Source organism: Mus caroli, chromosome 12 (genome assembly GCF_900094665.2).
Source record: "Mus caroli chromosome 12, CAROLI_EIJ_v1.1, whole genome shotgun sequence".
Classification (NCBI taxonomy): domain Eukaryota; kingdom Metazoa; phylum Chordata; class Mammalia; order Rodentia; family Muridae; genus Mus; species Mus caroli.
Genome location: NC_034581.1, coordinates 64,718,322 through 64,739,819, shown reverse-complemented (window position 1 = coordinate 64,739,819; position 21,498 = coordinate 64,718,322). Strand labels below are relative to the sequence as shown.

The 21,498-nt window shown below is 45.5% G+C and overlaps 1 protein-coding gene across 6 annotated transcripts in view; it reads left to right on the top strand.

The window, feature by feature from the left end:
* Nin (ninein) overlaps positions 1–21,498 on the top strand; it is a 100,899-nt gene that overhangs the window by 37,596 nt on the left and 41,805 nt on the right. For all 6 annotated transcript variants that reach the window (XM_029484598.1, XM_029484595.1, XM_029484596.1 and 3 more), the window contains 7 exons: positions 11,409–11,448; positions 12,809–12,999; positions 17,182–17,328; positions 17,942–18,109; positions 18,513–18,649; positions 19,002–19,142; positions 19,411–19,585. In XM_029484598.1, the coding sequence (XP_029340458.1) occupies positions 11,409–11,448; positions 12,809–12,999; positions 17,182–17,328; positions 17,942–18,109; positions 18,513–18,649; positions 19,002–19,142; positions 19,411–19,585 (999 nt within the window). The remainder of the gene's footprint in view (positions 1–11,408; positions 11,449–12,808; positions 13,000–17,181; positions 17,329–17,941; positions 18,110–18,512; positions 18,650–19,001; positions 19,143–19,410; positions 19,586–21,498) is intronic.

Sequence of the window (21,498 nt, the reverse complement as noted above, 5' to 3'; positions counted from 1 at the left end):
GGTACCCTCCTATTTGGAGGAGAGACTTCTCCCTGCCTGACTAGGGAGTCTGAATCTCAAATCTGTACTCTGGTGCATTCATTTCTGTCTCCTCTCTTTCTTTTCTTTCTTTTTTTAAAGATTGATTTATTTATTTTATGTATGTGAGTACATTGTAACATCAGATCCCATTACAGGTGGTTGTGAGCCACCATGTGGTTGCTGGGAATTGAACTCAGGTTCTCTGGAAGAGCAGTCAGTGCTCTTAACTGCTGAGCCATCTCTCCAGCCCCTCTGTCTCCTTTCTTCCCGCCTGAGAATATGATCTTCCATGTCTTTGGAGGTGCTGAGAATCTATTCTCTGGGATCCTACTCCATCATGGAGCTACCTGGCAATATCAAAGGAGAAGTCATGGAGGAGGGAGCATGGAGACAGACTTCTTAGGTTTGCAAGATAGGGACACTTTGCCAGCTTTGTAGGTCCGCTCTTTCTCCTGTTTTCAACAGGTCTGATTTTCCCTTCCCCAAAGTGGCTTCAGAGTTTCTCGATGGAGACAATAAAAAAAAATCAAAACCTCTTATCAGGAGTTGAACTGAGGGTGGTCTGGCTGTGTTCCCTAATGGGAAACTAATTTTAGCTTCAGGTTGAGTCAAATCCTGGTTTTACTGAGGTCCTGTAGAGGCATGGGTTACAGGCAGGATGGAACCGTGTCTCGCTCACCTATCAAAGCTGCCCCCGTTAGGATCTCAGCCTCTCAGGACAAAATGAGCAAACTGTAACTGAAAAGAGAGTAAGAACCATTTCTCCCCTCTGGGGTTATTATCCAATCAAAGGGGAGGTTGCTGCAGCCTCGCACTTCTGCCTGAAGGCTGTTATTTCCAGACTCTGGGGTGGTATAGTTCACGGTGTCTTTTTTTTTTTTTTTTTTTACACAAAGTCCTTCTCCCACCCAAACTATTGATAACTCTCAAAGATAATTCTCTGCAGTTTACCTGTAACTTCACCATTTTGCTGACACTCATGGCAATGTTCACAAATGTAGACAAGTGTGTGCCAGGCTAATGTAGAGATTGCTTTGAATCATCTAAGTTTATACTTAATATAAGCCCCGTGTGACGTCTCAGGCTTCATTAGCCACCAGCAACTTGGAAGCTCGTATAGACAGTCACTGCTTGCATGTCATGAGCTGTGGGTGAGGGCCAACATGGCCACGGATCATAGCTGCTCTGCTTCGCATTGTACAGAGTATATGAAAACTAGAGAGATGGCTTGGCAGTTAAAAGAACTGGCTGCTCTTCCAGGTTCAGTTCCTAGCACCCTCATAGTAACACACTCCTGTCTGTGATCCAACACCCTTGCATAGACATACATGCGGACAAAACACCAAAACACATGAAATAAAATAAATAAACTTTGCCACAACTTTAGTCATACTTTGATTCTGTTTGCCTGTGTTCAAGTGCCAAAAAACTAAACATTTTCATGATCTCTAGCCCTTCCCACTCCCTAGAACTTTTATCAGGCAGCTTTTATTTGATTCTTTCCTGCTGAAAGCAAAAATGTCTAACCTAGCTATTAAGAGTGTCTTCCCTACCGAGCGTGGTTTATAAGGCAATGGAGCGGCACTGTAGTTTGTTGAGACCTCTGTGAATTCTGTAGTGCTGTGTAAGTCCTTCAGAACTTCATCTGGAAAGCAGGGCATACAAGATGCCAATTTGCAGGCCAGGTAGAGCCCACCAGCAGCCGTGATGTGCCTGGCCTCCGATTTAATGTGTTTATCTGGCAGTTGGAGAGTCTGATCTCTCCTTTCGGCTGCGATCGAAAGGAATGGTGATTTTTCTTTTTTATGGGATGGATCATTTTCACCCAGGTCAATTCAGGAGGACATTCTACTCTCCAGTGAATCGCAGCCAACAAAGGGCACATTCTTGGTCCCAGCCGAAGGTGTGACTGACAAGAGGGTTGTGGTTGACACTGTTTGTCCTTCAGTAAAAAACAGAAGTGAGACTTCGGGATTTTAAGAGTACATTTTTATTCCCTTTGATGAATAGCTACTAAAGAACCTTGGGCTGCAGGCCCTTGTTTTGTCACAGGTAGCTAGCAGGGGAAAAACCCCACACATTTTCATTGTATCCTCTGTTCTTCAGGCTTGGTAGAAAAGTTCGTGTAATTAATACAACTGGGGCAGGGCCACTTTGCTTTCTGGCCTAGTTGAAGAACAGGGCGCAGCTTGTTAACTGTTTCCCTCTACAGGGAATAAATTGGGTCTATAAGATCCTTATCAAGAGCAAGGGGATTTCAACAATTATTTCTTCAACTGTAGACAATAATAATGTAAGTCAAAACCACTAGCTCACACGCTGCGGCTCAGTGAGAACCCGAGAGGAAAGTTAAATCTGACAGGCGCATTGGCCCGAGGATGCTCAGCAGCGTCCAGGCTCTGTGTTGCATCTGTGCAGGTGAGAGGCTAGGATGGTCCTTGGTTAGTCCTGCCGCCCTGCAAAATGAAACCCTAAAACAAAATGCTGACCCTGCTGCCCACATCAATTCAAACTGCTTTGAAATGTCTGAGATGGACACTTTCCAGAGGTTATCTCCACATATGGGTAACTTGGTGTTGAAACATTGTGTTTCCCATTGTGTGGGTCAATGTTCAATTGTGACACACACTTCCCCTTTATATCCTTGTCCATCATTCCCCTCATTGAGGGATGACGTCCTCAGGACAGACGCTTGGTTAATGATATTTCCTCTTCCCTTCATGTGCCTGCCCTCAAGTCATGTTAGGTTACGTGGCTACTCCAGTATGGGATCATAGATCCCTTGAGTGTGACCTAAGACCTTGGAATCCGCTTTAAAGATAACAAGATGATCTTGTTTTCACTAGACTTGCAGACCTGGGTGCCTGGATTACATCAAGATGTTGTTCCTTAAAGTCCATCTCTGGGGGCTGGAGAGATGGTTCAGTGGTTAGGAATACTGGCTGCTCTTTCGGATGGCCTGCGTTCAATTCCTAGCATCCTCATGGCAGCTTACAACTGTCTGTAACTCCAGTGCTAGGGGCTCTGACACCCTCACACAGACAGACATATGACTAAAGTACCAATTTACAGGAAGTAAAAATAGACAAATCATGCAAAGAAAAGACCCCATCTGTACTCCACAGCCTTCCAGATGAGTAATTTCTGATCCTCACTTTTCACAGGAAACGTAAGACACAGAGCAAATCAAAACCGAGCTAACGGTACTCTAATGACCATACTGTTAAGTGTCTTCCATAGAGAAGTCGCTTACTACCCACTCAGCAACTGGAGTGACTAGAAGTATAAAAACTGACCGTTCTACTTAAAGAGACCCTGTCTCGGAGGTAGTGTTGGTCTATATTTAGGTTTAATCTAAAGTGCCTCAAAAGGAGTGGGGAGACTTCCCCCCTTTCAGGACTTTAGAATCCAGCAACGCCCAGCCTTACTAAGGGAAGAGGCTGACACTGCGCATATCTTTGCATTGGCAGCACTTGAAGGCTTTTTGGCAGTGCTCGAGGACTCATGTGATTGTGCGTGCATTTTAAAACCATACATTAATTCCCGTTATCCTCAGCTCTCACTTGCAGCATTTAATTGCCTTTAGAGATGAAGGCACCAATTTGCATTCCACTCCAGTAGCTCCTCCCTGAGAGGAGACTAGAGAGACTGGAAGCTGGGGCTGTCAGATTCTCCACCGCCTTAGCCTCTCCTGAGTCCCAGGAAGTGTGTCCCTGCAGAAACAAAAGCAGACCCCCCAGGCACATTCAGCTTCCGATGCGCAGCTCAGAGTGCAGCTTTCTAAACATTTAAGGCTAACCCAACACACTGCGGATGCTGTGCTTTGAATCCTATGGATGATGCTACCTAGACAGGGTTCTGGTTCTCTTCAGAGCTAACCCATGCTTTGCTAAATATGTTCCTCCTTTTAAAGGCGCTTTGCCGATCCAGGAAACTGTTGCTTTTCCTCTGGCGTTACAAGGCCGTCCCTTTTCAAAATGAATGTGCTGCACTCTCCTAGGCTGCAGAGATCAGCTCAGCAACCTCTGTCTCGGCAGAATAGCCTCCTGTATACCCATAATCACTTAATTAGCCATACATTCTGTAGGGTGCAAAGGTCTTAGCTGGAGCAGATGGCTGGTGGAGACAGTGGCTGGCCTATTGTAGGTAGGGCCCATGCAGTCCGAAGGCTGCAGATGCTGCCTCCACTTTGGGGCTAGAAGCTGGGATCCAGGAGACTCTGGCCATCTGCTCTGCAGTCCCCCAAAGCAGGTGTCTCTCCAGAGAAAACATTCCTGAAATTGAGGCAACCGTGTGGCTGATGTGTCCAGGATACCTCAGCTAGCTGTAAAGCAATTAGGCTGGCTACAATGGCCAGTGTGGCCCTCAGGAAGGACATCCTTTGTCTAACTGAGAAGGGTGAGGGCCACTTGCTGTGGTAGCCATTCGGGAGCAAAGCAACCTCTGACCCATTCTTTTGTATCTGCCCTGTAAATAAGAAATCACAGGGCCACCCTTGCCAGATGTACCATCCTGGGCCCTCTGTGGAGTGGAAGGTCCCGGGGGAGACCGTCACCCCACATTGACTCCCAGTTGATTGCTACATCACAATTACCGTACCACACCTGTCCCTCCCTGCCCTCCAGCCCCAGGCATCTTAAGGCACAAATGGCAACGACTGTATTATTTATAGTCATGAAGATGTTTTATATATCTGAGAATATTTTGTTAGATGTATACAGTATGAACAGAGTGAATCAAGTCCGTTCACTTGTCAGAGCCATAGTTGCTAATCTCTCCCAAGTTATTCCTAAAGCTGATGTAGGACTGTGCTATTCTTTCTCTGTCCTCGTCCTGCCTTGAGCATCCGAGTAGCAGAGAGAATAACTAATAGCTACTTCATTTAGTTAAAAGCAGGGACCTCCCACGGAGCACTTAGCCCTTGGTACTGACCAGTGCTTTCTGGTATGAAGCATGTGTTCACAGTTGCTATGACTTAGCTTGAGGGAACTGAGGCATGCAGCAGTTACGTGATTTGACCATGATGCCCATGCCACCAAAGGACAACAAACCTCAATGGTCCAACTTTGGAGTTCCTGGCCAAAGCATTATTCTGGAAGAAGCAATAGCCATAGTTGGCTGTCTCTAAGACGCCCCCCACCCCATGTCCCACTCACAGGTGGTATGCTATGCCCAGTTTGTAGGTGAAATACCTTTCTGAGCCGTAACAGGAATGAGCAGAGAACACAGTCTCTGCTCACTTTTTATCCTCTCTATGGCTCTGCCTCCCGAGTTCTGAGTGACTGAGGTGTGCAGAAAGATGCACTGACAACAGTGCCTTCACAAAGTGTACCCACCCACTCAGAGGACCCCTGGCTTCACAGGGACCAATAGCAGTCTCTTCTGGTGAATTCAGCTCCCCGACAGCATCCAGCCTTTGTGATTCTCTGCTCCTGCCCTTCCTAGACTTTTCCTGATTACTCTTTCCAGGGCTCTGGGTGAGCCCGTGTCTAGAGGCCACCAGCCAACTCTCACTTCTGCATTGTTACCATCAGCAATTAAAGGACCCTGTTCCGCAATGATGCATCCTTTTATTGCGGGCTGTTTCAGTAGCTGAATGACCTAATCCCCCAACCTCCTAAACTGCCCCTCCCCCATCTTTTTAATTGCACTCTCTGGCTCCAGGCACCAAGAATAAAAATAAATGAAGTGTGAATGAATTGAATCTTCCCTTACCCGTCCCACCCCCTCCAAAATTGAAATTTAATAACAAACATTCAGCTTTTGTGTGCTTCTCTCCCTCTTAAAGGGACAGACCCTTCCTTTAGACTTGGGAGAGGCAGAGCTCCTGTCATGTTCTGTCACGTTCGGGTGAGGAACTGCAGTCTCCAGCAGAGGTGATCTTGGAATGAAATGGAGCAGTTGGGCTGAGTTTGTCACTTCCCCCAGGATGACCCCAGCTTCATCAGAGTTTACCAAAAATCGTAGAAGAGTGCAGGGGAGAATGTCACCCCAGAGTTCACCTCTGCTTGTTAGCCCTCACCCTGCCCACCCATTATTTTGAGGTTATGAGAAACCATTCCTGCTAAGTGATGCCTGGGGTTTAAAAGCCATGGCTGTTTTAGGCTACTGTTTAATTATTTGCTAGAGTGTATTGTACATAATAATGGGTTTCATTTCAGGCATTTGCATACACATATACACTGTGTTTTTATTATGTTCACCGCTGATCCCCTTCCTATTCCTAACTACCCTCCTCTTCCACTTAATTCAGGTTGTTTATAGGAGTTACTTATTCGAGAATGGACAGCTGGCCAGTGGCTGGCTATTCCACTGAAGAAAATGTCTTCCCCACCTGAAATAACCATTAACTTCCCTGAGTAAAATCTCAGGGAAGAAATGAGGCCTTATGAGCCCCTCCCTAATTCATGACAGAATATTGAAGGTCTCAAGACGAGTCTTGTGTGACCGATCTTAGGAAAATGATCAGAGGTCCTGAGTGCCAGCACTGTGCCCACAGCATGCCCAGTGTGGGACTCTTAGAGACCTCTCTTTGGGATGGTTTGGTTCTCACAGCAGGTCTTAACTGAGGGTCTCTGATCGTCCCATGCTCTGCTGAGCTCAGGAGGCATCCCTAGCATTTGCCTGCCTAAGCAGCGTTGGCTTCCCTCCAAGCCTGCACCCACCACAGCGTGCTGCAGAAGGTAACTTACCTTACCAAAGGGAGAGACCCAGAAACACTGCAGCTAAGTAAGTGAGGGCTCGCTGAAAAGGAGCAGTGAGCGTTGTATCTACTTACCCTGCAGAAGATCACTTATAACAGTGGATGAGATAAAATCGTTCTCTCATAGACCCTCAACTAAAACGTCTCTTGTTTTTATTATCTGTTTTGTCTGGCTGTATAAATGTTTGTTGCCAGCAATGATCACAGCACAGATCACATTTTTGTGATGGTCTTTCATTTAACGTTTGCTAAAATGCTTTTCCATGGTCCTACATGGTTTTTAAATTACTTTCAATGACTGTATTATGTTGTACCATTGTGCTTTATGCCACATTGTTGAATATTTAAGTTGTTTTAAACACTTTATCATTATAAACATGTCACAGCATACATATTTGTGCACATGATGCTCTCTCTCTCTCATTTTCTTTTATTCATTCATCCCTCCTCCCAGTCACCCCCTCCCCCAGGCCTTTCCTACCTCCTCTCTCTCTTTTTAAATTGCCTTTAGATAACAAGTAAATTTATTGAAGAGTGAATATTTTTATTTTGATACATAAAGCCATTTTCATTATAAAAAATAATACCCATGAACATTGCGGCCAGTCACATGTGCACAGGCCTGCTTTAGGCTATTGTCTTGGTGAGCGCTATAACTTAAATACTTAGATAATTCAGTAACAACAGTTCAGTAATGAAGATTATGAGCCCCCGGTTTTAGTGCCAGTAACCTTGTGCAGTGTTGAATGAACAGCACTGAGGTGAGCTGCCATCTGTGTCGTGTGCATCCCTGCAGGAGTCAGTGGTTAGAGACCTGTTCTTGCAGAGAACACCTCCCACCCTGCTGTCACTTCAGTTCCCAGTGTCCATGTCAGGCTGCTGCAACTCTAACTCCAGGAGATCTGACCCCTTCTTCAGACCTCACATGTTTATATTTGACATGGATACACATGAACATATAATTTTTAAAAATCCCCTTAAAAAAAAAGTACAGATGTTTGCAGAGGTATATCCAAATGAATGGTTTAATTCTGAATACAGAGGTGGAAAGAATTCCACAAGTTTAACATGCATTGCATACACACGTGCAATACAAAATTAATAGGACTTCATAGTTGCATGTGCGGGGCACAGTGCTAAACACTTTGCCATTCCCTCAGCAAATTTGTACTATGTTATTTGCATTTTACAGATAAACTAAGGCCAAGAGGTCAAACAACATACATAAGGTTAACTCTATCAGCAAGTGGGGATTCAGTCCCAGGCAGCCCAGCTCCACATCTGTGCAGTAGCTTCCATGCTAGACCATTAGTTAGGGGTGAGAGATGGGGAAAGAAGTGAGAGATCTTGGACAGTGATGGATGCACGGAGGCTGTAGCACCCTGACTGTAGACTCATGACACACTGGGAACTATGGGAGAACATCTTCATCCCTCAAAGGCTTTGCTCACTATTTTGACAAGCATGGGGAGATACGTGAGCAAACATGAGAAGCCACGCATGCCCTGCCACCTTTGGAATTGTTGCTGAAGATGTTCTGAAGGTGTATGCTGCTGCTTCGTTTTTTGTTCCAAGATGCTCTGTGCCTGCTAAGGCTCTTTAAAGTTTGGGCCCAACGAGACCACTTTTCTTCCCTTTTCCCCATCGGTGTTCACTGTTTAAAAAGTGAAGAACAACTCGTGTTTAATAGTTTCATTTGGACCAGTGGTCCTGAGGTCATAAACTCCATTTAATATGTTATGGGTGAGACGCTGAATAATGAATTTGTATGATTTCCGGTGCCAAAGTAGGGTGAGCACTTGGCTCAGTCTGTTGGTAGCTGGGATGCTCTTATCAATGGGCCTCTATGGATTTAAAGTCTTATATATAATAGCAGTTTAATTCTGATCAGAAACCGTAGTTGAGGAGCTCCCTGGAGGATTGTTGACTGCCACTCCCCTCTGCTTCACCAGGACACACACATCTAGAAGCTTAGAGCACTATCTTTAACTAGAAATTCCGGACAAGTGAGATCATGAAATTGTTACCCAAGGAAACACCTGGGCCCCAGTCCCAGCCATTCCCTGTCCGTTTGGCACTTCAGTTAGCTTAGCCATCTTGAGACATGACCTTTGGCTGTCTCCAGTTCAGCAGAGTCTGTTTGGGGATTTCACTTGGAGGTTTCAGCTTAGCTGAGTCCATGACTCTTAAGCATCCCTAAGGACTAAGGAGCTGTGAATTGTAGTAGACACTTGCCTCTCCTTGAAGAGGAGATGACTACCATGAATATAATGATTAATACTGTCAACTTGATGAAATCTGAATTCACTTGGAGACAAGGCTCTGGGCATGCCAATGAGGGATTATCTAGATTAGGTTAAGTGAAGAGAACCATGTTAACTGTGGGCAGTGCCATCCCATGAGCTGGAGACCTAGACTGAGCAAAAAGAAGGTCACCAGCATGAATGGAAGGAAGTTTCCATTGCTCTCTGCTTCCTGACTAGGGACACAGTGTGCCTACCTGTCTCCTGCTCCTGTGTCATACTCTCCCTTCAGTGATGGACTGTGTCCCTGAGAACTGTAAATAGAAACAAACTCTTCCATCCTTCAGTCGCTCACGTCAGGTACCTAATGAGTGTGGGGGGTGAAGGAGATATGCCAAGGTAGCCTAAAAGCATGTTAAGTCATGTCATCTTGAACTACTGAAAGACAGTGTTTGGTGTGAGCATTTTTTTTGCACCGCATACCATCTGCCATGAGGAATCCAGGCTCTTCAGACTGGAGTTAATTAGGCCTATCTTCCTGCTGTGTTTATTTCAGAAGTCTAAGAAATCAACTAGCATGTTACAGTTTAACCATCCCAGTGAATGGGCTGGTTATTTGGTATAAAAGGCAACTTTATTCATAAAAATCACACACACACACACACACACACACACACCATGTATTTCTTCCCCTTTTAGGACTTTATAATTTTCGGACTGTGTACAAAAACCTAGTTTTCATTTCTATATGTCATGCTTTGCTTCTGTTTGTCTTCTCACTGTTCTCAGATAGTCCAGTCTACCCATGGGTATTATAAAGTCCAGGCTGACCCAAAACTCCTAGTCCCTATCCTTCTGCCTTCCGGGTGCTAGTGTCTCTAGGCCAGGGCCACCACACCTGTGGATTAGAGTTGTGTGTTTGTTAAATTGTCTTCTCAGCAGGACTTCCTTCACTGGCATAGATCCTCCCTGTGGGACAGGAGCAACAGGCAGCTTGTTTGAGAGACCCAAGCCATTTGCAGGAGAACCAAAGCTACACGTTATAACTGGCCCAAGGAAGATTGATACAGAACTTGGCCAGTGGAGCAAGGCTGGATTTGTTCCAGACTTGTGATGAGTGGGAGGTTACCAGTACAAAACTACATGCTCTGACCTTGGAGGAACCTCACTCAGAACTTACCATGCTAAGGTGTCTAGTTCAAATAAATTCCATTATGGTCAATGAATTTACTACCAGCACAAGTGCGTTGAATTCAGCTTTCTGGTCTACCTGTGGGACTGCATCTGTGTTTGCTCTCATTGACAGGTGCACCCAACCCATTCTTCAGCAATTATTAAGGACTCCTGTTCTTTTTGTTGTCTGTAGTTCAGATGACCGTCAGGACTCAGTTCATCCATTGCTACTGTTAGGACATCAACCTTCACCTTCCCCGTGTGATGTGTCCTTCTCAGTCACCATTCTGTCTTGCCTCCTCTTTTCTGGTCCCCATGTCTTCATTGGCATGTGAACTTTATTGAGATTATAATATAATTACATTCCCCCCCCTTTTGTGATCCAAGTCTTCCCATATACCTCTCCTTGCTCTCTTTCAAATTTGTGGTCCCCCTTTTTATTAATTATTGTTACATGCATATCTTGATGTATATACATAGATATTATAAAGACTGAGAAGGTTATACTTAGGAATATCTATATAAGTGTTTCTCGTGTGTGTGTGTGTGTTTTCAGGGCTGAGCGTTTGGTATTGAGTAATGGCTTGGTGTGCTCTTCCCTCGGGAAGACAATGCCTTCTCTCAGCTTTCCCTATGTGTCTGTAATTCTTTGTGTAGGGTTGAGGCATGTCCACTAGTGTCCTCTGTGTTCAACTCATGTTTAAGTGGTCATGTTGGTGAGACTTCACGAGTGTAGCTTCTGACATTACTCAAAAACACAATCTCGCAGTAAACTCCCTGATTCTCTGGCCTTTAAAATCTTTCTGCCTTCTCTTCTATATATGTACTTTGTTGGACAAGAAATAAGTGTGTGCTGCTCTTGTGTGTGCTTCCAAGATGTAGCATGAAGGTGATCGATCACTCAGCACATACCCACTGAAGAACAAATTTGTAAATTTGAATTCACATTTGGCGAACTCTGCATATTCCATTTAGGCTGGTTTAATGGGTTCTAATAGGTTCTGTTGTTGAATAAGTAACCTTAAAAATGACAAGACAACTTCTAGTGTCATGCAAAGACAGCACTTTGTGCTGGCAAAGTTGGCAAAGATCAGTCTATTTCAAGAGGTTTCAACCTCTTGATTGGTGGTCTGGTAACTGAAAAGAGCCCGTTCTGACTCAAAGGCTAAAGTCATGCGTCCAACCCACATGGTGACTTGGGAGCTAGAGAGAAATGCGGTCCAGAGGCTGGGTTCAAATGTGTACTCATTGTCTGTTGCCTTCTCTAGCACTGGAAGACACAACGCAGTGAGGAGTATGAGGCGGAAGGTAAGCAATTGCAGTGGGGTTTGGGGGACCTGAGGAGGGAAAGCCCTGGCTGCTATGGCTAAGGCACTCTGTGCACCGCTTTCCTCCTTCTTGCACTAGAAGGAAGTGATATGCTAAGATTAGGACCATCAGCAACAGACAAAAAAAAAAAAAAAAAAAAAAAAAAAAAAATCATTTCCAAGTGACACTTCATACTCTTCAAACCCTGGCTATTAACACTGTAGGAAAGATGGCAGCAACTATATAGCAGTCCATGTATAAAAGACGACTGTAGTGCAGACTGTCAAAGGGGCTCGTGAACATCTCCAATATGCCCAACTTGTATCTATAGATGTATAGATGATATACTATGAAGTATTTATAGATAGACTATGAAGTACAACACAACAATCATGTGGCCACCAGATGGCACTGTGGTTCAGCTCACGTTCCTGCCTAACCCCCAGATGAAGTGTGGATAAGTATAATTAAAACAATGTGTTCTCTGGCTCTCCAGCCTGGGATAATAGTACAGTAATGGGTTTAAATTCTGTCAATAAATATCAGGAATGACACTGAGCGCCCTTCCAGCCTTCCATGGTTCTCCCAGGCACATAAAATCATGCCCACAAGTATCCCAAGTCTAAGCAGTGACTTCACTGGTTCACATTCGCATTGCTAGTTCAGAAGCAGGGTGGCTAATGCAGGACAAGCAGTCTTGGCATTTGAATAAGTAGTTTGACCCTGCTGTTAAACAGAACCTAGCATACATCCACAGATGCTAACAGACTCACAGTTCACAGCCTTTTCTTTCAAGTGAGTCTCGGGTTTCTGATTTGGAAAATAGATGAACTTTAGCGGCTCATTACAGTTGCTTCCTTCCCAGGAAAAGGTGCTGTGATACTTAGCCCAGAAAGACGGCAGAAAGGAAGCATTTGGAAAGCCCCAGTTGCGGCATCTGACCTCATGTGTATGAGATAGTGTTTCTTTCTCATGGGTGATTGTCCCAGAGCAAAAACTGCCTTCAGTTTACATTTGGACTTCAACTAAATCAGAGTGGGTCAACATTTGTAGTCATCTCATACAGTGTTCATTATGGGGCTGGAGTGATGGCTTTAGCAGTTGTGAGTATTAATTGTTCTTCCAGAGGACCCAGGGTCGCTCTCCAGTACCACATAACTGCTCACAACCATCTGTAACTCTAGTACCCCTGTGAGCACTCTATGTATGTATACATGACACGCACGCAAGCAAAACACTCAGGCATGCAAAAGAATAAAAAAACAATCGAAAGAATTGCCTTCCAAGGATGCCTTTCCATAGCAGGCACTGACTCTGTGCAAGTCCTTTGGGGACAACACAGGTTTTGCTTTGATTTTAGGCCAGCTAAGATTTTGGAACCCAGATGACCTGAATGCTTCGCATGGTGGGTCTTGCCCTCCTCCAGACTGGATAGAAGAGAAACTGCAAGAGGTTTGTGAAGATCTGGGGATCACTCGAGATGGTCACCTGAACCGGAAGAAGCTGGTTTCCATCTGCGAACAGTATGGATTACAGAATGTGGATGGAGCGGTAAGCCCATGGCTGGGGTCTGATTTAAGAATAATGAGAATAATGTCTGCCCCCAGGCTGGGAAGAGCTGCACTGTGACCTCCTTATTAGAGATACAGCTTGCTTGTTGCTTGCTTTTTTTTTTTTTCCCTAAAAAGACATTCTACAAGATTTGGGGAAGTCGTGTTTTGTGGCAGAAATCAAGGCTAATGTGGCTGAACTTCCTGAATGTATAGTATGGTCACCTACTGTGCTAAGTATGTCACTCCACATGAGACGCATCAACCAAACCAAACAGTAAAACATGGGAGAATGCAGGGGAGGGATGAAGAGAGCCTCAGGCTTGAGTTAGGAGAACTCTGAAAGCCAGCCTGCTGCATGTTCAGTTCTGGAAAGTTCTCAGTGTCATCTTTGGGCCCTTGGGTAGGCTAGAGCCTACAGGACAGGCTGCCTTTCTAGCTGTGGTTTGAAGTTTACATCATGCTGGTGTGAGGAGAGCCTTGGTTATATAGAACAGCCAGCTTCTGGCTATGAGGAAATGGGGCCAGGTAGCTTGGTAGTTTTGATAGCACAAAATGTCTTCAAGCCCCAGAGAGTTTATGATGTAAGATTCTGTTTTCCCTTTTTGCTGAAGAATCATGGGAGGATTGTTAGGATTGATGTGTGATTAGCCGTGAAGCTATACAGAAAAACCTGTAATTCTAGGACGTGTCTTTTAGAAAGCTACAAATAAAGATTAGGGGCAGTTAGAGTTAGGAATACAGTCATTGCTCCAGAATCTTTGATTATAATGACATCTGATACCACGTTGGCTGCCTCCTCGGGACAAAGTGGTAGCATATTCCTAACCAAGAAAGAGGCCGATCTTTAAAACCTGCCAAATAGCCTGACTTGCAGAAAAATTTGTTTTTTAGTGTTTTTTTTTTTCTTTTTCTCATATGATGTGACCATTATATAAGCCCCCTGACAACCTTTGGAATATCCCAGCAACCCATTTATTTTTCAACGGTGGCTATTGAGTCATAAAATTAAATTAATTGTCCTAATTTCTGAACCAGTCCAGTACAAAGAGTCTTGGGTTGTTTTCTGTTTTGTGTTTTCCCAAGAAACATTGCACAAACTTGAGTTACTGATCCGAGGACAATTTTTGAAATCTAAACCGCCGCCACTCACACGGAGCTGGCGTCCTCTTCTGCAGGGAACTCCTAAGAACTGGATACAAGGGACACATTCAGTTCTTTCCCTGTGCTGTTGGAATTAAGGCATTGCTCATCAAGCCTGCGCCTGCTTAGTGTTTTCACCCCCTCCCACCAGGAGGAACGAGGAGGTGCCCTGCACTTCTCAGTTCTTAGCCCAGAGGAACTGAGTGATTCGCATAGAACTTGGGGTCCTGGAGAACTTTAAACCTGAGAGCCGTTTGAACTCTGTCAGCCCTTTGCAGAGGAAGCCTGTGAGATCACTGCTGGCCCCCTTTTTTTGTGGGGGGGGGTGGGATGGAGAAGTAGATGAGCTCTCTCTGAAAGTCACACCCCTCATTCCTTTCTCTAAGTGAAGACAGCCAAGAAGGCAGAGTAGGCAGGCTAGCTCCCTCGAGGCCACGTCAAACCCAAGGATAACTTTGTTTGACTGGTTCCAGTATTTTAAAAGCTGAACTTTGAGGTACACTCTTTGAAATTGGAATTTTTCCCCTAAGTATTTTTTTATAATAGTGAGCCACAGTCATCTCCTCTGGAGACCACAGGAGACCATATGCTGATCTAGCTTAGTTCTCACCACTTTCTGATGTCTGAAGCCTCCATGCCTCGGCCACTCCCATCACCTCCCAGGACACTGTGGTGTCCCAGTTCTTGGACCCTATTCTGGTACATGTTTCACAGCCTACACACTGGGAAGTCAGCCACCCACAGACCTGGCCAGTGTGGAAAATGAAAATGCCCTTGTTCCCAAAGAGGGCTGGTACCTCGGTTGCTCAGGTAACCTGTGTCCTCTTGAGTCCTTTCTAAATTTACATCCTTTTACCCAACACTTCTCATCCTGAGCTCTGACTTAAAATAACTGGCAAGAGTCTACTATGGCAAGCTGATGGATTAAGTGATGGGTGATCAGGCCACGTAGAAAGTTCACTGATTTGGCTAAGGTCAGGCCAGCAATAAGGACATAGTCCATTGCTTTGTCTGGATATTGTGGGCATTTCTGGTTGAATGGTCCTGAAAGCCACCTCCACTAGGACATCGTTCTTTTGACTGGTGAGAATGAGACAGAACAGCTGAAGGCTTTTTGGCAACCTCAGCATCTTGTCCCAAATGCCACCAATCACAGGATTCTGTCAGAACTGGTTTCTTCCCCAGATTTCCAACCTCTAGAAATTTCCTTGCCTCAGAATCCTCTCCCAAACAAGACATATGTTTCCTATGAATTGGCATAAAGCACTTGAAATAAAAGTTGTCAGTCTTCTGTCTTCTTGCTTCTCCGTGGCCCAGGCATCACGAGGGAGCTGGTTAGCAATGCAGTCGCAGGCCCTTCCCTTAGCCTACCGCATCAGTGTGTATTACAGGATCTGTTTGATTTCTGTTCTGTTCTTGAAGACCTGTTCCACAATACACTTACCACACAGAGGGAAGAGAGAGTCTCAGTAAAATGTCTGTGCCTTTCCTCCTGTCTGTGGCTTCTGTGACTCACGCTACTTTTTCTCCTGTGGGACTCAGGAACAAACTGTCTCTCTAACAAGCCTCCACATTCCCTGTTATAAGATGAAAATTATAGGATGGCTATCAGAGAGCGCAAAATGGAGAGTCAAACTCCTTCCTCTGTCTACATCTTGAGACCTCCTTTTGCACACACACAAGATCACTGTAACCCACTCTTGCTCTTTCCTGGGCTAACGCATGAAAATATAACTTCAGGATGTTCTAAGGAACGTCACTGCACTCTGCCCCAGCTCACACTTGCTGGGCTAGCATGCGGCTTGAGTTTCTTCTCCTGTTGCTGGGATGAACTGCTCTGATGAAAGCAACTTAAGGGAGAAAGGGATTTGATCTTTGCCGCCGTCCCATTGCCGTGACGAAGCACCATGACTAAGGCCACTTACACAAGCATTTAGTTGGAGAGGGTGCGTCTACAATCATCATGACAGAGCCTGATGACATCATGACAGAGCCTGATGACAGGCAGGCAGGCAGGCATAGGGTTGGAGCAGCAGCTAAGAGCTTATGTCTTGATCTATGGGTAGAAGGCAGAGACAGAGATAGAGACAGAGAGACAGACACTCTCTCTCTCTCTCTCACACACACACACACACAGAGAAAGAGAGAGAGAGAGAGAGAGAGAGAGAGAGAGAGAGAGAGTGAGTCTATAACCTGACTTTTGAAACCTAAGTGACACACCTCCTCCCACGAGGCCACACTTCCTAACTCTCCCTAAACATTTCCACTGCGGACTAAGCATTCAAATATATGGACCTATGGCAGCTATTCTCATTCAAACCACCACAGATTTATTCTGTTTCACCATTCAAAGCACAGCCCACCGTGGTCTGGAAGTTAAGGCAGCAGGCACTTGAATCAGCTGGTTATCACACTCACAGGAGCAGGTAATGATGAATGCAAGCTGCCGGCCGGCTCACTCTCTCCGCTTGGGTAGCCCAGGACCCCAGCCACAATGGGCAGAGCTTCCCAAAGTCGAGATGATCCTCCACAGACATGGCTGGAAGTCTCCCAAGTGATGCTAAATCCTGTCAAGCTGACAATTAGCACTAACCGTCACATGCCAATTTGAAAACTTCAGCACGAGCCAGTTATCACTTAGAACACTTAGGGCTTCTAACATTTTAACTAACGTCTTGTCAAAATTGTGAGAATCTGTATGTTTTAAGTAATTTTAAAAAACATTTATAATAATAATACTTGTGACATTTAAGGCTGCCAGACCTGGAAGAATGAATGGGGTGGGGGCGGGGGGGGGGGAGGAAACAGTTGATTGCTAAACTGCATAAGATTATGGAGATGTTAGAAATGGGGTTTCATTTCATTTGAGTGAGAGGGGAAGTCACCATTTCTAGAGAAGGAAATTCTTTTAAATAAGAATAGAGACAACATTATGTGTCTGGGCTTTTGGAGTAGCAGTGGTATGAATTTCTGCTGGCCAGAAGTGTGCTGTGCATGTGGTATTTGTGTGTGTTTAAAACACGTGATTGTTCTTTCTTAGATGCTGGAAGAGGTGTTTCTCAGCCTTGATCCCGATGGAACAATGAGTGTGGAAGACTTTTTCTATGGTCTGTTTAAGACTGGAAAATCCCTCACACCATCAGCATCTACTCCCTATAGACAACTGAAACGGCATCTCTCTATGCAGGTAAGAGATCAGTGCACAGAGCCTCTGTGTGGTGGCACACACCTATGATCTCAGCACAATGGGCAGGGTAGAGAACAGCACTACAAGCTGGAGGCTAGCCTGGGCTACATAGCGAGACCCTGTCTTAGAAAAGAAGAACCAACAGAACATTTTCTTTCAGAATAGATGTTTAAAATTCATTTAGTAATTCTGAATGAATTAATTCGCTGTCTAAAGCAAAATACCATGAAGAAAAAAGTATTCAGAGAATGAGAAAGACTAAGCCGTTTGAAAGAAAAGGATGGTTTGAGAAATGGCCATAAATGACAGTGTGTGAAGGCCGCTAATTATGCCTCTTGATGACAGTGATGAAGAAACCTGGTGTCAAGTAGACACCATCTCATCTCATCTATTGTGAGGAATCTCCCAGAACAGTTTTCTCTGCTAAGGTTGTAGGCTTGACTGACTCACTGAGAACCAGAGATCAGAGGCACAGCATGGCAGTCTCCATTCTGACAGTATAAATTAACTTCTGTTCTCTGTGGCTAGAACTGGGCAGTCCCAGTCTTGCTCAGCATCTAGCTGAATTTCTGGGGTCCGACTCAGTTTACTTGAGACTCTTCTCTTCTTCCAGTCTTTCGATGAGAGTGGACGGCGGACCACAACCTCGTCAGCAATGACGAGTACCATTGGCTTCCGGGTCTTCTCCTGCTTGGATGACGGGATGGGCCAGGCGTCTGTGGAGAGGATACTGGACACCTGGCAGGAAGAAGGCATTGAGAACAGTCAGGAGATTCTGAAGGTCTGGCAGCTGCACTAGCAATCTAGGAAGGGGATGTCAGCTTATCTTTTGAAACTGATTTGACTTGCTTTATCCTTACTGACTTAATGTTTGTGAGATCTCAGAAATGAGGTAATTTTTCCTGCTTGTGTTAGATAGAAGCCTGCAGCTGAGTATCTCCATGTTTTTTAACCTCAAGTTAAAAATAGGAAAGCTCTTAACTCATCTTTGGGCGGCAAGGTTTGAAATTACCCTACTGCGTTTCTTTACAATGTCAGAAGGGATGTTGGAAGATACAAGCAGCCGACCTTGATTTTTGTAAGAAAGCTGTTCCTAAGGAGAGGGACCAGCCTGGTCTCTAGCCTGGCTTCAGTCTGCCTCCACACTTTCTGAAGCTGGGCCTGCCATTTGTTCTGATTCTCAGGCCCTGGATTTCAGCCTGGATGGAAACATCAACCTGACAGAGCTGACGCTGGCTCTTGAGAATGAACTTTTGGTCACCAAGAATGGCATTCACCAGGCAGCACTAGCTAGCTTCAAGGCTGAGATCCGGCACTTGTTGTAAGTTGAGCAGAAGGTTCGCTGGTCTGTTTCCTTTACATGTGTCTCCCATATCACCAGGCACCTTTCCCCACCCACAGGCCAGTGTGGCCGTCTTCCATCTCTGACTGTTAAACAGTTACCCTCCTGAGTTGAAGGGAATTGCGCTGGGGCTCTGATTGACTGCAGCATGTGAAGGGAAACGTGGAAAGCCTTTTTGTTTGGGGAGGGTTTCGTTTTGGTTGTCTTGGTTTTGTGTTTGTACTGAGGCGAGCCAGATGAGAGGGTTTTTTTTTTTTTTTTTTTTTTTTTTTTGGATCTCCTGGTTGCTTGGAAACGGCTTCCTACTAACTCACTTTATTTCTAATTCTAGAGAACGAGTTGACCAAGTAGTCAGAGAAAAGGAGAAGCTACGGTCGGACCTGGACAAAGCAGAAAAGCTGAAGTCTCTCATGGCTTCCGAGGTGGACGATCACCACGCAGCCATTGAGCGGAGGAATGAATACAACCTCAGGTGTGGCCAGAGGGCTGAGGTTCAGCGTCCTCCCCCATCCCTCCCAACCCCCTACTTCTCCTCTCTAGCCCCATTCTCCTGGCCCCTGCTCCTGGCAGGGTGAGACCAGAGCTGACAGCAGAGGTCTAGCTGCAGCCCAGCCACCGGGAAGGAAGGACACATTAGGCATTTTCTCTATGTGTGTGTCTCCTGTTTTGGAACATCCATATACTGTCCTCCAAGGGATCCACAGACCACCTATTGATTTTCCTGTTGTTTTTTCTCACAGGAAACTGGATGAAGAATACAAGGATCGCATAGCAGCCTTAAAGAATGAACTCCGCCAAGAGAGGGAACAGATCTTGCAGCAAGTGGGCAAGCAGCGGGTGGAGCTGGAACAGGAAATTCAAAAGGCCAAGACGGAAGAGAATTTCATCCGGGACCGCCTTGCCCTCTCCCTGAAGGTAATCTCTTGGTAGCTCCATGGCCTGGGTCCATGCTGGGTATCTGCACATAACACTGTCGTTCCCTGAGGGCACAGATAGGGCTAAACCCAAGGATTCTCCCTAGCAGTGGCCTGGATGTAGTGGTGGCCTCAGGGTGTGGAGTGGACAGTGTTCATGAGTATATCTTGTTCTTCACAGTCTTTGAGAAAACCTCAATTCCAGAGCTGCTCCCCTAAGCTTCTCCTCAGCCTCAGCCTCAGCCTCTCCCTCCCCTTCCTATCTGCCTCCCATTCTTATTCTCCGGACATCACCAAACATGATTTTCCTCTTGTGATCTTCCCTTCCCTCCTCTGTCCCAGTAGAAGAAGGTGACCTTCTCTTTTCTGGGCTCTCATACCAGATAGCATAGTACTGGGCCTTTGGGCGTAGTACCACTGCCTACAGGAAAACCTGGATGATGTTACTCAAGCCTGTTTCCCAATGCGCAGATGGTCACATAATAGCTCTTACTTGTTAGTTACCTTGGTGTGGCTATCATACCAGATGGTACAAGTAAGCTGTCTACAGAATAACAGGTACAGGGAAAATGTTCGCTATCATGAGGTGCCCCCGGGTCCACACAACAACTGAGGAAAACCCAAGGCAGTGAGCAGCAGTTTCTGCCATCTCCTGGATTCTCCTAATCATCAGCAGCATCAATTGCTGAAAGTCCCAGAAATTAAAATTCTTAGCCATCTGTCTTCATCACCACTCTTTATGTCATGTTGGTGTTCTGAAATAATATACATATCTGTGTTTTCCAGTGGCCCCTGTGAAAGGGTCATTCATTTCCCAAAGGGGTCACGACCAACAGGTTAAGAATCACTGCTCTAACCCCGGCTCCTTCCAGTGCCCCACCCCTCCCCTCCCGGTACCCCGCCCCTCCCACTGCACCTCCCGTGAGCCCCCTGTTCCTCCTGTGTACTCCTTTGCCATGTCCCCAACACCACAGGCCATCTTCCCTTTCCATTCCCATTACACCCCCTTTCCTGTTCGACTTGCTTTACTGTGGTGGCTAGGTGCCACACTGTCCCCTGTGTTCAGTAGCGATATCTGATTTAGCCTCCAGGGCAGCAGCCGGTGTCTGGAAGGCAGGGCTTGCTCCTCTTGGTTCAGCATGTGAGTGTGGGGATTCTATTTTAATAAACTTAATTTTATTTTTTTAATTACCCACTCTACATCCTGCTCCCTTCTCCCCTCTGTCATCCCCTCCCACAGCCTTCCCCCATCCCCCTTCCCTTCTCCTCTGAGAGGGTGGGGCCTCCCTGAGTATCCCCCACCCTGCGAGGCAGACAGTGTGGGTATCCTTTGAGAGACAGAAGGCCTAGAGTTGATGTTGGAGGAGAAGGTAGTATCTTTTTGAAGGTTTAAGTACATTTTTTTACAACTCCATATTGCTATGTTAGAGTGTGAACTAGAATACATAAAGGCATACTGGCTCGCCATGCTTTTGGCAAAATGTACTTTGAGAGTAACATTCTTCCAGTCAGCCTTTAACACTGGAGAAGAAAGAAAATATGTCAAATGGCAAGCCTCTATGTTTTTTTAAACAAATGTGGGTGAAATCTTTCTAGAGTATTATGAAAGATCTTTTTCTTTTTAACGGGAGAAAGTTTGTGAGTTTCAGTTGGCTTGCTATTTTACTTTATACATAAAAATTATGAACCATTTATGTGTAACTTCTATATCCTTAAACCAAAATTGTAAGTTAACTATAAACTATAATGCCCATGAATTATAATCAGTTTTAGATTTACTCCTTTTGTAGTCCTTCTGAGTCTCTTGCTATAGCTAGACAAGGCCTGCCTGCCTGCCTGCCTGCCTGCCTGCCTGCTGCCTGCCTGCCTGCCTGCCTGCCTGCCTGCCTGCCTGCCTGCCTGCCTTCCTTCCTT